At 44.2% G+C, this 16,386-nt stretch overlaps 1 protein-coding gene across 1 annotated transcript; it reads right to left on the bottom strand.

Annotated features, from left to right (window-relative positions):
• Window positions 1–366: 366 nt before the first annotated feature.
• LOC115137902 (zinc finger protein RFP-like) lies at window positions 367–14,019 on the bottom strand. Its single transcript, XM_029674191.2, has 9 exons — window positions 13,931–14,019; window positions 12,411–12,649; window positions 11,938–12,324; window positions 3,857–3,952; window positions 2,655–2,888; window positions 2,359–2,506; window positions 2,205–2,231; window positions 1,813–1,997; window positions 367–1,637 (listed from the first exon to the last, which is right to left on the bottom strand). Exons 2-9 carry the CDS (start codon window positions 12,645–12,647, stop codon window positions 1,170–1,172), a joined length of 1,782 nt encoding a protein of 593 aa, XP_029530051.1. The 5' UTR covers window positions 12,648–12,649; window positions 13,931–14,019; the 3' UTR covers window positions 367–1,169.
• Window positions 14,020–16,386: the final 2,367 nt, after the last annotated feature.

Here is a 16,386-nt window from a genome sequence, read left to right as displayed (position 1 = left end):
GGAGGAGGAGAGGGAAGAAGAGGAGGAGAGAGGGAGGGAGGAGAGGAGGGGGAGGAGAGGAATGCATCATCACTACTGAGCAACCATCTGTGGGATACACACTCCCATCACATACACACATGCGCACACACACACAGTATAGTGCCGCACACACAGTTGTGCATGTATTCAAGCATGTAGGCAATTCCATATATTCATGTATATATGAAATTGCACCAAACTGCATCCACTGGTCTATATTAGTAATGTCCTTGGAACTTAATGGATTGTAAAGATACTATCTGGGTGACTTTATCTGACTCCACCATAGAAGTACATTGTTTAAAAACATACAAATGTACAATCCTAGAGAAGGCTACTTGCACCTTGGGGAAAAGTCTCTTTATTCACAAAGTGAGTTTATTACATAAAGATGTTAATCAAACAGAGCAGTAAAGTGACAGAAATATGCTATTATGATCATAACAATAATGTCTTCAAAAACATTTCCCCCACATTACCAATTTTGATCAAATTAAGAATACAACATTGGGAATTAAAATGTTACAACAGTTGAAATCTAAATCTTAAATCTTACCTTTGCAATAAATTGTATTTCTATGTTTTCATGTAGCAACGAGGAAGTTACTCCTTTTTCTGTTTCTTTTTTCTCACTTTTCCCTCCCTGTCTAGCATTCTCTCACTCTCACATGCTCTCCACACCCCACCCTCTCGCTCTCTCACACCTCTCTGTCTCTCTCCCTCCTTTCCTCACTCTCCTTTCCCTCTTTCTAACCCTGCCCTCTTTCTCTCATTCACATCTCTCTCTCCCTCCTTTCCCTCTTTCTAACCCTGCTCTCTTTCTCTCTCAGGGAACCCCTGTGTTCAAACAGACATTTAATCATATCACATACACGAGCATCACATACAACGTCTGTTTTGTTTTGCCCGCAACCGCCTACCTGTTCTACACTCCTCCCTTTTCTCTCTATCCTCTCATTTCTTTCTTTCTCCTCAAAATGTAGAAAGCTAGTAAGAAAACAATCTCAAGGTGAGATTGCGCATTAAGCTATGAAATATAAGAATCAATTCTACCAAATCTGGATACAAAATCATAATTGCACTTTTATGCTTATTGGTTCTGTCCATCAACACAGGTAGTATTTTTCAGAAGTATCTCTCAAAGTCCCTCAGAAGTGTTGCGAAACAGAGCCAACAGATGATTGACGGCTCCTCCCAGCCAACGCCAGAGCCGCGGGCGGGATATTAGACCTCACAACTTCCTGTATAGGCCCCGCCTCCCCTTCCACAGAACAGATAACCAATGGGGCGGTGTTCTTCCCGTCGTCATGGAGACAGGGGTTAAAATACGGATACAGTGTCTCAGTGAAGCCGCATCCCCTGTAACTATAAATATGAGCCTTCGCCTCCATATTGTAAAAGGAGACCAATCCCTCCTCGAAATCCACAAACACCCCAACCTTCCGCGGCTTCTTTCTCAGGTGAAGGGGGACAGATGGCCCGGCACATGCGCTAAGATGGCTGCCTTTCCTCCGGCACACAGCCCAGTAGCCTTGGTCCGGCCTCACCGTGACACTCCCCTTCCTGTTGACAGACTCTTTAGCCACGCCCACATCCCAGTCTGTCTTGTCGCCCACCTGAAGAGCAGGGGTAGACAGACAGCAGTTCAATTTAAAATGTTTCTTCTCCCTGCACTGTAATGTTGAGAGGGAGAGTCATGCCTATTCTCATATAACGTTCATAGTATTTTTGGTTGCGCCAAAGCTCACGTTGGTTATTTTAGATTAGTTTGCTTTTTAAATCATCACCTACCTGGACTACCCAGTAGTGCCTCCCGGTGGCAAAGCCTTGCTTTCCCAGCACACAGACGCAGGAGTCAAACCTCCGAGGGTCAGCAGGAAGGGAGTGGTTCTGCTGGTATCCCAGACTCACCTGCTTCCGATCGGAGGACAGGACGAGCCACGAGGCGGCTGTGACTGGATCCAGAGTGACGTCCACTGTGGAAGGTCAAAGTTATTGTACGTAAGTTATGTAAGTTAAATGTAAGATATGTATGTTTTGAAATATGATATTTCAATGGTATGTACTTGAGTCATAATCTTATTTACACAATAATGTATCAATTGATTAATTGATTGATTGGTTAATTTATTGACTGATTAAATGATTCATTCATTCATTTACACACACAAGCATTGACTCACCTGCATATTGCTGGGTTCTCCTCAGCTCTGGAATAAGAATGAATAAGTGTTAACAATAAAAATGCAATAAAAACCTTGTTCCCCTAGTTACAACATGAGTGAATATAGCGTATAATATATGCTTAATATATATTACAGCAGTAAAAATACTAACCCGCTTCACATAATCTCTTTTCGAAGTCTCTGCAGGTGTCCACAAGCTGAGACATAGCAGCCCTCACAGTATCCACACATAGATCGGAGTATACACTGATCTCAGACCAGTCCTTGGTGGGTGGGGGAGTGGAGAGAGAGGGAAAACTCTACAAAAGAGTATAACATTCAATTAAAATGAATTCAATTAGATTCAAATGTATTTATCCCCTCAGAGTGGAAATTAAGAAAGGCAGGGTCATTGTACAACATCACATGTTATATCAATGTGTCAGTATTAAGATAAATGACATTGACCTGTAGGAAGTGGAGCTGGTCCTCTGTGTGTGAGAGCTGCTCCAGCTCAGTGCTTCTTCTCTGTAGTTCAATGATTTCCCGCTCCAGCTCATTGATGAGCCCTTCAGCGCGCCTCTCTGCTGCTTTCTGCTTCTCCTCAATCACCTCGATGAGCTCAGCCTGGCTTCTCTTGATGGAGCACACCAGTTTGCTAAAGACTAGTACACTGCCCTCAATCTCCTTTTCAGCACTTATCTACAAGACCAAACAAAGGAAGAAATAATTGAATATTAAAGGCAATGGTTGTGAATGAATTGTCTTGCTAATGTATATTCATAAAAAACAAACATATTGATTAAATAAAACTGCAGAGGACCCAGAGTTGACCCCTGGAGTACACCACATAGATGAAAACAATAACAGTCAGGATGCTTATCATAAGAACTCACTCTACTGACAAAGTGTCCGATCCTTAAGAGGTTTTAAAGGTGCTACATGTAGAATGTTTCACCCATGTGGAAGCTAGGTGACTTGCAACAACTCTTCAGCTGGATATAAACAAATCTTCCACCTCCCCTGCATTCAATTTCCCCGCAACAAAGTGGAGAGGTTAGTGCTATCCGATATCGCAAGGATCCCAGATAGCATGAACCATGGTGGAGACTACTTTAATTTCAAACAAGCATAAAAACAATATTTTTGGTTATGGAAAATATATTTCACAGTGATTTAGATACTATAATGATTGCCTACATTATTTAGTCCTTGTGTTCTCACCTAAACTGAAATTGAGTGAAGAGTGCCAAATGCTAGCAACCAGGAAATGACAGAGTGATTTCTACATTGGCCGCTTGCCCCAGTCTTCCATTGTTCGTTGTACTTGTGGCGGAGATGACTACACCTTTTAGTGATGCCGATGTAAGAGAGGGAGGGTGAAATTTCCCATCTTGAGAACAGAAGCAAGTCTGGCATTTGTTGTCAAATAGAGAGTGTATATTTTAGAATTTTGTGTTGGCCCAAAATCATTTTTTGGTTGAAAAAATATTGTGAAACACTATCATTCCACTATTACTGCAGATGTATTATTGACATTTTGCATTACAATGCAAATATTCTACATGTAGCTCGTTTAAAAACAGTTTGAAATATTACAAATTCAGAGGACCCAGAGTTGAGCCTTGGGGTACCCCCCAACAGTCAGGATGCTTATCCTAAGAACTCACTTTGCTGAGCTCCACTGAGTGTTTGATCTCATCCATCTTCCTCAGTCTGTCCTGAACCATCTTCAACAGATCTCCTTCAGTCTTCTTCATCTGAGTCTGTGAAGAAAAAACTGTAGGACTGGTCTGCTAAACTTTGATACAAGACACAATTTGGTAACACTATATTTAAAGCCTGCAGGCATTATTTTTTTATTATGAACTAGGTGGTTCAAACCCTGAATGCTGATTGGCAGACCAAGGGTATGACACAATATTTATTTTTACTGCTCTAATTACATCGTTAAGCAATTTATAATAGCAATAAGGCACCTCACGGGGTTGTGGTATATGGCCAATACACCACGACTAAGGGCTGTATCCAGGCACTCTGAGTTGCGTCTTGCCAAAGAATGGCCTTAGCTGTGGTATTTTGGCCATACACCATACCCCCACAGGCGTTTTTGATTAAATATAATATGTAAGGCTTATTTTACAGTAGTAGTCAAAAGTTTGGACACACCTATTCATTCAAGGGTTTTTATTTCTTTATACTATGTTCTACATTGTAGAATAATAGCGAAGACATCAGAACTATGAAATGACACATATGGAACTATGTAGTCACCAAAAAAGTGTTAGACAAATCAAAATCAATTTTATATTTGAGATTCTTCAAAGTAGCCACCCTTTGCCTTGATGACAGCTTTGCACACTCTTGGCATTCTCTCAACCAGCATCATGAGGTAGTCACCTGGAATGCATTTCAATTAACAGGTGTGCCTTATTAAATTACATTTGTGGAATTTCTTTCCTTCTTAACTTCTTGCGTCGAGCCAACCCGGATCCGGGATCATGACTACAGCCTCAAGCCCATTACCATAACGCAACGTTAACTATTCATGAAAATCGCAAATGAAATGAAATCAATATGCTAGCTCTCAAGCTTAGCCTTTTGTTAACAACACTGTCATCTCAGATTTTCAAAAATATGCTTCTCAACCATAGCAAACTAGCATTTAGCATTTAGCGTTAGCATTTAGCATTAGCATTTAGCGTTAGCATTAGCAGGCAACATTTTTACAAAAACCAGCAAAAACATTCAATAAATCATTTACATTTGAAGAACTTCGGATGTTTTCAATGAGGAGACTCTCAGTTAGATAGCATGTCACGCCCTGGTCTAAGTATTTTGTGTTTTTCTTCATGTATTGGGTCAGGCCAGAGTGTGGCATGGAGTTTTTGTATTGTGGTGTGTTTTGTCTTGGGGTTTTGGTGTGTATATATTTGGGATTGTAGCTAGTGGGGTTATCTAGCAAAGTCTATGGCTGTCTGGAGTGGTTCTCAATCAGAGGCAGGTGCTTATCGTTGTCTCTGATTGGGAACCATATTTAGGCAGCCATATTCTTTGAGTTTGTCGTGGGTGATTGTCCTTAGTGTCCTGATGTCCTTGGTCTGTGTTAGTTGGCACAAGTATAGGCTTTTTTCGGTTTTCGTTACGTTTATTGTTTTTGTAGTCTTTTGTATTGATTCGTGTTTAAGTGTGTTTTTTCCATTAAACATGGATCGCAATCAACACGCTGCGTTTTGGTCCGACTCTCCTTCACCACACCTAGAAAACCATTACAGAATCACCCACCACCAACGGACCAAGCAGCGTGTCAACAGGCAGGAGCAGCCCAAAGAGGAGATACGGAATAAGGATTTCTGGACATGGGAGGAAATCCTCGACGGGAGAGGACCCTGGGCTAAACAAGGGGAGTGTAGCCGCCCAAAGGTGCAGCAGGAGAAGAGGCAACAGGAGCAGCCCAAAAAGGAGGACAGTATGGAATATACTTCTTGGGAGGAGATAGACCGGTGGGCGGTCGACCCAGGGAATGTGCGGGAGCCCGCCTGGGATTCGATGGAGCAGTGCGCGGAAGGTTATCGGAGAATGGAGTTGGCGAAGCAAACTCGGCGGCGCGGACGGAAGCCTGAGAATCAGCCCCAAAAATGTCTTGGGGGGGGGGGGGGCTCAGGGGGAGTGTGGCAGAGTCAGGAGTCAGACCTGAGCCAACTCTCCCTGTTTATCGTGAGGAGCCAAGGAGGAGACCAGAACCAGAGCCGGTGTTGGAGGTGAGCGAAACAGAGACTGTGAAGGAGTTAATGGGGAAATTGGAGGAGAGAGAAATGAGGGAGTTGCTGTGTTGGTGCTTTTTGCATGGAATTCGCCCAACGGAACGTGTCGAGGATTTGATGGCAACTGGGTTAGCGCTCCATACTCGTCCTGAGGTGCGTGTTAGTCGGCTGGTGAAGTTGGTGCCAGCCTCACGCACCAGGCCTCCTGTGCACATCCCTAGCCTTGCACGTCCTGTGCCAACACTGCTCTCAAGATCTCCAGTACGCCTTCACGGTCTAGCCCATCCTGTGCCACCTCCACACTCTAGTCCTCCGGTAGCAGCTCCCCACACCAGGCTTCCTGTGCGTGTCCTCGATCCAGTACCACCTGTTCCAGCACCACGCACCAGGCTTTCAGTGTGCCTCGCCTGTTCAGCGCAACCAGCGCTTTTCTCCTCTCCTGCGCTGCTGGAAACTCCCACCTGTTTAGCGCAGCCAGAGCCTTCCTCCTCTACAGCGCTGCCGGAGCCTCCCGCCTGTTCAGCGCAGCCAGAGCCTGTCTCCTCTCCTGCGCTGCTGGAGTCTCCCGCCTGTTTAGCGCAGCCAGAGCCTTCCTCCTCTACAGCGCTGCCAGAGCCTCCCGCCTGTTCAGTGCAGCCAGAGCTGTCAGTCTGCATGGAGCAGCCAGAGCTGCCAGTCTGCATGAAGCAGCCAGTCTGCATGGAGCAGCCAGAGCTGTCAGTCTACATGAAGCAGCCAGAGCTGCCAGTCTGCATGAAGCAGCCAGAGATGTCAGTCTGCAAGGAGCTGCCAGTCTGCAAGGAGCTGCCAGTCTGCAAGGAGCTGCCAGTCTGCACGGAGCCGCCAGAGCTGCTAGTCTGTAAGAAGCCGCCAGAGATGTCAGCCTACACGGAGCAGCCAGAGCCGCCAGTCAGCATGGAGCAGCCAGAGCTGTCAGTCTGCATGGAGCAGCCAGAGCTGCCAGTCTGCATGAAGCAGCCAGTCTGCATGGAGCAGCCAGAGCTGTCAGTCTACATAAAGCAGCCAGAGCTGCCAGTCTGCATGAAGCAGCCAGAGATGTCAGTCTGCAAGGAGCTGCCAGTCTGCAAGGAGCTGCCAGTTTGCAAGGAGATGTCACTCTGCAAGGAGCTGTCAGTCTGCAAGGAGCCGCCAGATCTGCCAGTCAGCCAGACTCTTCCAGATCTGCCAGTCAGCCAGACTCTTCCAGATCTGCCAGTCAGCCAGACTCTTCCAGATCTGCCAGTCAACCAGACTCTTCCAGATCTGCCAGTCAACCAGATTCTTCCAGATCTGCCAGTCAACCAGACTCTTCCAGATCTGCCAGTCAACCAGACTCTTCCAGATCTGCCAGTCAACCAGACTCTTCCAGATCTGCCAGATCTTCCAGTCGGCCACGATCTGCCAGTCGGCCAGGATCTGCCAGTCAGCCAGGATCCGCCAGTCGGCCAGGATCCGCCAGTCAGCCAGGATCCGCCAGTCGGCCAGGATCTGCCAGTCAACCAGACTCTTCCAGATCTGCCAGATCTGCCAGTCGGCCACGAGCTGCCAGTCGGCCAGGATCTGCCAGTCGGCCAGGATCCGCCAGTCAGCCAGGATCCGCCAGTCGGCCAGGATCTGCCAGTCAGCCAGGATCTGCCAGTCAGCCAGGATCTGCTGAGACCACCAGTCAGCCAGGATCTGGTAGATCTATCTACCTGCCTGAGCTTCCTCTCACTCCTGAGCTTCCTCTCACTCCTGAGCTTTCACTCCCGAGCTTTCTCTCACTCTCAAGCTTTCTCTCACTCCCAAGCTTTCTCTCACTCCCGAGCTTCCCCTCAGTCCCGAGCTGCCTCAGTCCCGAGCTGTCCTTCAGTCCCGATCTGCTCCTCAGTCCAGTGGGGTTCTGGGTGAGGACTACTAGGCCATGGTTGGCGGCGAGGGTGGTCTATCCAGGGACGCGAGGAGAGGGGACTAAGACATTGACTGAGTGGGTTCCACGTCCCGCGCCAGAGCCGCCACCATGGACAGACGCCCACCCGGACCCTCCCTATTGTTTTGAGGTGCGTTCGGGAGTCCGCACCTTAGGGGGGTTCTGTCACGCCCTGGTCTAAGTATTTTGTGTTTTTCTTCATGTATTGGGTCAGGCCAGGGTGTGGCATGGAGTTTTTGTATTGTGGTGTGTTTTGTCTTGGGGTTTTTGTGTGTATATTTGGGATTGTAGCTAGTGGGGTTATCTAGCAAAGTCTATGGCTGTCTGGAGTGGTTCTCAATCAGAGGCAGGTGCTTATCGTTGTCTCTGATTGGAAACCATATTTAGGCAGCCATATTCTTTGAGTTTGTCGTGGGTGATTGTCCTTAGTGTCCTGATGTACTTGTTCTGTGTTAGTTGACACAAGTATAGGCTGTTTTCGGTTTTCGTTACATTTATTGTTTTTGTAGTGTTTTGTATTGATTCGTGTTTAAGTGTGTTTTTTCCATTAAACATGGATCGCAATCTACACGCTGCGTTTTGGTCCGACTCTCCTTCACCACACCTAGAAAACCGTTACATAGCAAATGTTCAGTTTTCCTGAAAGATTATTTGTGCAGGAGAAATCGGTCCGTTTTCTGCGTCATGTTTGGCTACCAAAAAACAACGAAAATTCATTCATCCAAACGCCAAACTTTCTTCCACATTAACTCCATAATATCGACTGAAACATGGTAAACGTTGTTTAGAATCAACCCTCAAGGTGTTTTTCACATATCTCTTCATGATATATCATTCCTGGAAGTCTCCTCTCTGTCTCAATCACATGGATGAATGCGAGCAGCTTGGAGATTACGCAACAATTTCAACAAAGGACACCGGGCGGACCCCTGGTAAATGTAGTCTCTGATGGCCAATCTTCCAATGATATGCCTACAAATACGTCACAATGCTGCAGACAACTTGGAGAAACGATAGAAAGGGCAGGCTAATTCGTGGCGCTTTCACAGCCATATAAGGAGACAATGAAAAACAGAGCGTCAAAAATCCTGCTCATTTCCTGTTTGAAGTTTCATCTTGGTTTCGCCTGTTGCATCAGTTCTGGGGCACTCACAGATAGTATCTTTGCAGTTTTGGAAACGTCAGAGTGTTTTATTTCCAAAGCTGCCAATTATATGCATAGTCGAGCATCTTTTCGTGACAAAATATTGCGCTTAAAATGGGCACGTTTTTTTTTATCCAATAATGACATAGCGCCCCCATAGGTTGAAGAGGTTAATGAGTTTGAGCCAATCATTTGTGTCGTGACAAGGTAGGGGTGGTATACAGAATATAGCCCTATTTGGTAAAAGACTAAGTCTATATTACAGCAATAAAAGCTCAAACAAGCAAAGAGAAATGACAGTCCATCATGACTTTAAGACATGAAGGTCAATCAATCCGGAACATTTCAGGAACTTTGAAAGTTTCTTCAAGTAGAGTCGCAAAAACCATCAAGTGCTATGATGAAACTGGCTCTCATGAGGACCACCACAGGAAAGGAAGACCCAGAGTTACCTCTGCCTCAAGATGATAATCAACAAGCTATGGACCCTGGGACTTAAAACCTCCCTCTGCAACTGGATCGTGGACTTCCTGATGGGCCTTCCCCAGGTGGTAAGGGTAGGTAACAACACATCCGCCACGCTGATCCTCAACACAGGGGCCCCTCAGGGGTACGTGTTCAGTCCCCTCTTATAATCCCTGTTCACTCATGACTGCATGGCTAGGCACGCCTCCAACACCATCATTAGGTTTGCAGATGACACAACAGTGATCACTGACAATGATGAGACAGCCTATAGGGAGGAGGTCACAGTCCTGACCGTGTAGTGCCAGGACAACAACCACTCCCTCAACGTAATCAAGACAAAGGAGATGATTGAGGACTACAGGAAAAGGAGGCCCGAGCACGCCCCATTCTCATCGATGGGGCTTTAGTGGAGCAGGTTGAGAACTTCAAGTTCCTTGGTGTCCACATCAAAAACAAACTAACATTGTCCAAGCACACCAAGACAGTCGTGAAGAGGGCACGACAAAACCTATTCCCCTTCAGGAGACTGAAAAGATTTGGCATGGGTCCTCAGATCCTCAAAAGGTTCTACAGCTGCACCATCGAGAGCATCCTGACAAGTTGCATCACTGCCTGGTATGGCAACTGCTCAGCCTCCGACCGCCAGGCACTACAGAGGGTAGTGCGCATGGCCCAATACATCACTGGGGCAAAGATTCCTGCCATCCAGGACCTCTATACCAGGCGGTGTCAGAGGAAGGCCTTGAAAAGTGTCAAAGACTCCAGCTACCCTAGTCATAGACTGTTCTCTCTGCTACCGCTCGGCAAGCAGTACCGGAGCGCCAAGTCTAGGTCCAAGAGGATTCTAAACAACTTCTACACATTTACTCTGTACCGATACCCCCTGTATATAGTCTATTGTTATTCTTACTGCTGCTCTTTATTTACTTATTCCTTTTATTTCTTATTCTTATCCATATTTTTTAAACTGCATTGTTTGTTAGGGACTTGTAAGTAATCATTTCACTTGCTGTATTCGGCACATGTGACTAATACAATTTGATTTCATTCGATAAGTTCAGTAGAGTTACTAGCCTCATAAATTGCAGCCTAAATAAATGCTTCACAGAGTTCACACATCTCAGCATCGCCTGTTCAGAGGACACTGTGAATTAGGCCTTCATGGTCGAATTGCTGCAAAGTGTTAGATTCTAGGTTAAACTTGGAACATTGTTATACTCGGAAGTATAGTGTCTAAGGAAGTGAAAGAGACTGGATCAGAAGTTAATGGTTATCTGTAGGAACCAGATGGCTTTGGAATGTGTTGGGTCACAGGAAGTCACAGGATTGCTGTAAGGGATACGGGTGGAGATATTTGGATTTGGCCTCAAGAGGGTTGAGGTCAGGTCAGATACCCTTAAGGGAGAAACAATGGTTTATTATCCTATCACTTCATCTTCCTGTGGGACCATAACAGATGCAAGGATTGGAGAGAAGGATGAGTGACTAAATTGGAATATATATATATATATATATACTTTTGGTGGTGGAAACATGTGTTGTCTGAATGCAGCTGTATTGACCCTCTGGGCAGAATAAACTTGTTACGCTTTCATAAATATCCATTCAGGTTTTACTCTGAGAATTGAACCTAACAAAAGAAACCAGTACTAAAGTACATCAATAAGAAGAAGAGATTTGCTTGGGCCAAGAAACACGAGCAACGGACATTAGACCTGTGTAAATCTGTCCTTTGGTCTGATGAGTCTAAATTTGAGATTTTTGAGACACAGAGTAGGTGAATGGATGATCTCTACATGTGTGGTTCCCACCGTGAAGCATGGAGGAGGAGGTGTGATGGTGTGGGGGTGCTTTCCCGGTGACACTGTCAGTGATTTATTTAGAATTCAAGGCACACTTAAACAGTATGGCTACCACGGCATTCTTCAGTGATAGGCCATCCCATCTGGTTTGCGTTTAGTGGGACTATCATTTGTTTTTCAACAGGACAATGAACCAACACACCTCCAGGCTGTATAAGGACTATTTGACCAAGAAGGAAAGTGATGGAGTGCTGCATCAGATGACCTGGCCTCCACAATCAGCCGACCTCAACCCAATTGAGATGGTTTGGGATGAGTTGGACCGCAAAGTGAAGAAAAACCTGCCAACAGTGCTCAGCATATGTGGGAACTCCTTCAAGACTGTTGGAAAAGCATTCCAGGTGAAGCTGGTTGAGAGAATGCCAAGAGTGTGCAAAGCTGTCATCAAGGTAAAATGGTGGCCACTTTGAAGAATCTCAAATCTAACACTTTTTTGGTTACCATAATTCCATATGTGTTATTTCATAGTGTTGATGTCTTCACTATTATTCTACAATGTAGAAAATAGTAAAAATAAAGAAAAACCCTTGAATGAGTAGGCATGTCCAAACTTATGACTGGTACTTTGTGTTATGCTTCCCTATGTAGGACATGTTCAACTTACCCTCATCTTCTTGCTCTCTCTCTCCATTGGGATAGTGTTGTGGCCCTTGTGGTCAGTATCATTGCATCTCACACACACCGGTGTCTGGTCCATCCTACAGAACAGCTCCAGGGGCCTCTCGTGCTTCCGGCACAGGCCTCGCGTGGCGAAGGTTGCTGGGTCCGTCAGCCTGTGCCTCTGGAGGGCCGGCTCTCTCTGGTGAGGCCCCAGGTGGTTCTCGCAGTACGACCCCTGACACACCAGACAGGACTTAACAGCTCTCTGCTTTGTCCCGGTACAGACATCGCAGGAAACTGCATCTGGCTCAGGACCGAGCCCTGGTGAACACTGTGACGCTAATACTCCTATGTCTTGATAATCGCCTTCATCTGCCTGCTGGGCTTTGACCTTTATAATATATATCATATAAATAATAATATAAATATTATATTATAATAGTATAATATATACACCTATTTTATGCCATACATCACCTTTAGGGACCTCTGGAAGTGCTCAGTGATGTCCTTAAAAACGTGATTGATGCGTAGCTCTGGCCGACGGCGGAAGCTCTCCTTGCAGAGGGGGCACTCGAAGCGCTCGCGGGTGTCCCAGTAGCTTTTGATGCAGGTCAGGCAGAAGTTGTGACCACACGGGATGGACACGGGGTTGGTGAAGATGTCCAGGCAGATACAGCACAGAAACTGCTCCTCAGACATGAGGGAAGCCATGCCTTCAACAAGACAGAATCGACTGTTTTTAACAGAGCACTACTTTTCATCATACATATTTTCACAAATGTAGATACCAGAGGAGGCTGGTGAGGGGAGAAGGGCTCATAATAATTAATGGAATGGAACTAATTGAAGGGTATCAAATACATGGAAACCAGGTGATGTGTTTGAGACCATTCCATTGATTCCTTTGCAGCCATTACTATGAGACTATCCTCCCCATTTAAAGTGCCATCACTGGTAGACACTGGTATGGTGCTGGAGAATGAATGTTTAAAAGTAGTGCCTTGTCCCTTTATGTACAGGAATCCTAAAAGCTTGGAATTTAATTTAGTGTGTTTGATTATCCCAAGGACGGAGAGAAAGAAGTCAAGGGAGAGTAATGTGAAACAAAGCAGATACTTTTATACAAACGAAAGCCATGCCCTTGGAGAAAGTTACAGGAACCAGGAACCAAGTAAACAAGATTTTTCTCTGTTACATCACCTTTTATGTATCTTTTTGCATATATACAATTATGTTAAATGAACCTGGACCTGAACCAGTTTCTTTATTTGCATAAGATGTGTTCTTCTGTGACTACTAAACAACAACCACATGAACCTGACAGGAACATTTACTGAAAAGCTGCAGCTGACATTTGTGTCATCATAGTCTCATGTTGCCTCCAAAATCACGTCATTGTCACGCCTGTTTAGGGAAGCCTGCTTCTCCACAAGGTTAGTGTCAAACCATAAACGGGTTTGGTAGCACACAATCTCTAACCTCAGAAAAACAAAACAAACCAGTTGCTCATTGTCACATGACGGGAATGTACTTGTCCCTAGTTTTCTCCTACAGTGACTCAGGTGTTTGGATCACGCCCTATGAAATTGCTCAATAATTCTTCTATTCTTGTGTTAATTATTATTATTATATATATTTTTTTTACATGTTACCGACAATGAAATGCTGCTGAGCAGGTGCAGGAAATACAAACAGTCTAATGTATGAGTTTTTGTATAATTTCAGCGAGTGTAGCATGCTTCATAACAAGTCAATCTCTTTCAAGAATGAGTATATACATATTTCTATACCACATCTGTTTTAGAGGATTGGATTGCACAAAGAATATATGATTTATTGTATCATGTTCAAGGAGGTGATATAATTGTGCAATGAATAAAATTGCTTAAAAGTTATCAGCTTCAAGCTTCAAGACTACATAATTAAAGTTATTTACATAATGGTCATTATCTTATAATATATAGAATAATAATATCTTCATTGATGTGACTCACCTGTGAGTAATCAGAACCAGGTAGGCAGAAAAAAAGTGTTTTGTCCGGTCCTATTCAACTCAGGTGTGTTCAGTGTGTTGAGATACAAGTGAGCTCTTCCTGTCATAGGTGGAGACATGGTGATATTCAACCACACCTATCCAATCAGAGAATAGACAGTCACCTTAACCCCACCCACATCTGCACATTTTTTAACTGTATTTTGTATGTTTCCTGCATATGTACGAAGATGTTCAAACATACCTAAACCCCACCCACCTTTGTCCTCGCTGTTCTGGGTGAGAGTTAACGTTAAAGTATGTGTTGATATAGAAACAAAAACAATCACAAGTGAAGTTGTCATCCTTTATTAGAATTAGCTTCTAAATTACAATGATCAACACCAATTCCAGCATTTTTAAAATGTGTAATTACATTTTCTTAATGAATGTACTTAAATCATTATAATTATTTAAAAACCAAGAGGGACAATATGTAAATACAAGTGATACTTTTTGAACCACAATAAAAATAAAAATAATAAATTTTTTAAAAACCTTTTGTGTGTTATCCTTAATGATTTTAATCACATTGTGTCCACATGTGTTGTTGTATTGTGTTTTTAAATTGTCAAATAAATCTTAGCAAATCAATAATTTACCTTAACACACATTAATAACAGACTAAAATGACACAGTTCACACAATATGTCAGAATATATCTAAAGTTAGTATATAAAAGCCTAAGGTTTATAAGTCACATACAGTGCATTCGGGACAAACATACGTATTCAGAACCTTTACTCAGGACTTTGTTGAAGCAGAGATTACAGCCTCCAGTCTTCTTGGGTATGACGCTACAAGCTTGGCACACCTGCTTTTGGGGTGTTTCTCCCATTCTTCTTTGCAGATACTCTCAGGCTCTGTCAGGTTCTTTGGGGAGTGTCGCTGCACAGTTATTTTTAGTTCTCTCCAGAGATGCTAGATCGGGTTCAAGTCGGGGCTCTGGCTCAGAGACTTGTCCTGAAGCCACTCCTGCTTTGTCTTGGCTGTGTGCTTAGGGTCGTTGTCCTGTTGGAAGGTGAATATTCGCCCCCAGTCTGAGTTCCTGAGTGCTCTGGAGCAGGCTTTCATGAAGGAACTCTCTGTACTTTGCTCCGTTCATCTTTCCCTCGATCCTGACTAATCTCCCAGTACCTGCCGCTGAACAACATCCCCACAGCATGATGCTGCCACCACCATGCTTCACCATAGGAATGTTGCCAGGTTTGCTCCAGAGATGATGCTTGGCATTCAGGCTAAAGAGTTCAATTTTGTTTACATCAGACCAGGGATTCTTGTTTCCCATGTTCAGAGTCCTTTAGGTGCCTTTTGGAAAACTCCAAGTGGGATGTAATGTGCCTTTTACTGAGGAGTGGTTTCCATCTGCCCACTCTACCATAAAGGCCTGATTGGTGGAGTGCTGCAGAAAGGGTTGTCCTTCTGGAAGGTGCTCCCATCTCCACAGAGGAACTCTGGAGCTATCTCAGAGTGACCATTGGGTTCTTGGTCACCTCCCTGACCAAGGCCCTTCTCCACCGATTGCTCAGTTTTGCTGGAAGGCCAGCTCTAGGAAGAGTCTTGTTTGTTCCAGTCTTCTTCAATTTAAGAATGATGGAGGCCACTGCGTTCTTTGGGGCCTTCTATGCTGCAGATATTTTTTGGTACCCTTCCCCAGATCTGTGCCTCGACACAATCCTGTCTCGGAGTTCTACGGACAATTCCTTCGACCTCATGGCCTTGTTTTTGCGCTGACTTGCACTTATATACACAGGTGTGTGCCTCTCCAAATCATGTCCAATGAATTGAATTTACCAGAGGTGGACTACAATCACGTTGTAGAAACATCTCAAGGATAATCAATGGAAACTGGACCTGAGATTAATTTCAAGTCTGATAGCAAAGGGACTGAATACTTTTGTAAATAAGGTATTTCTGTATTTAAAAAAATATATAAATTAGCAAACAATTCTAAAAACCTGTTTTTGCTTTGTCATTATGGGGTATTGTGTGTAGATTGATGAGGAGTTTTTTCCAAACCATGCTAGAATATGGCTGTAATGTAACAAAATGTGGAAAAAGTCAAGGGGTCTGAATACGTTCGGAGTGCACTGTATGTGATCAGCCATCATTTTACAGTGTTAATTCTTAATAAGTACAAGGGCGTATAATATATCATACATGAAATGTAATACATAATACATAGATGTTCATAAAATATATTTTTTAAATCATTGGATTAATTTTTATTTATTTAACTTGGCAAGTCAGTTAAGAACAAATTTGTATTTACAATGACGTCCTACCCCGGCCAAACCCTCCCCTAACCTGGACAACACTGGGCCAATTTTGCGCCGGCCGTTTGAACCCGGGTGTCAGGGATTTCCTCCTCCTCTTCCTCTTCTTCTTCAACTGAATACAAAAACAAGAAACGTGAAA

Source organism: Oncorhynchus nerka, linkage group LG12, assembly GCF_034236695.1.
Source record: "Oncorhynchus nerka isolate Pitt River linkage group LG12, Oner_Uvic_2.0, whole genome shotgun sequence".
In the NCBI taxonomy this organism is placed as follows: Eukaryota; Metazoa; Chordata; class Actinopteri; order Salmoniformes; family Salmonidae; genus Oncorhynchus; species Oncorhynchus nerka.
Note: the sequence above shows the minus strand (reverse complement) of the source record. Positions and strands in the feature narration are given on the sequence as shown.

Coding starts and splice junctions, on each gene's coding strand:
- LOC115137902 (XM_029674191.2), bottom strand. CDS start 12,647: ATGGCTTCCCTCATGTCTGAGGAGCAGTTTCTGTGCTGTATCTGCCTG. Junction 2,889..3,856: donor ACTCAGTGGAGCTCAGCAAA/GTGAGTTCTTAG, acceptor TTGGTCTTGTAG/ATAAGTGCTGAAAAGGAGAT. Junction 1,638..1,812: donor GGCACTACTGGGTAGTCCAG/GTAGGTGATGAT, acceptor CCTGCTCTTCAG/GTGGGCGACAAGACAGACTG.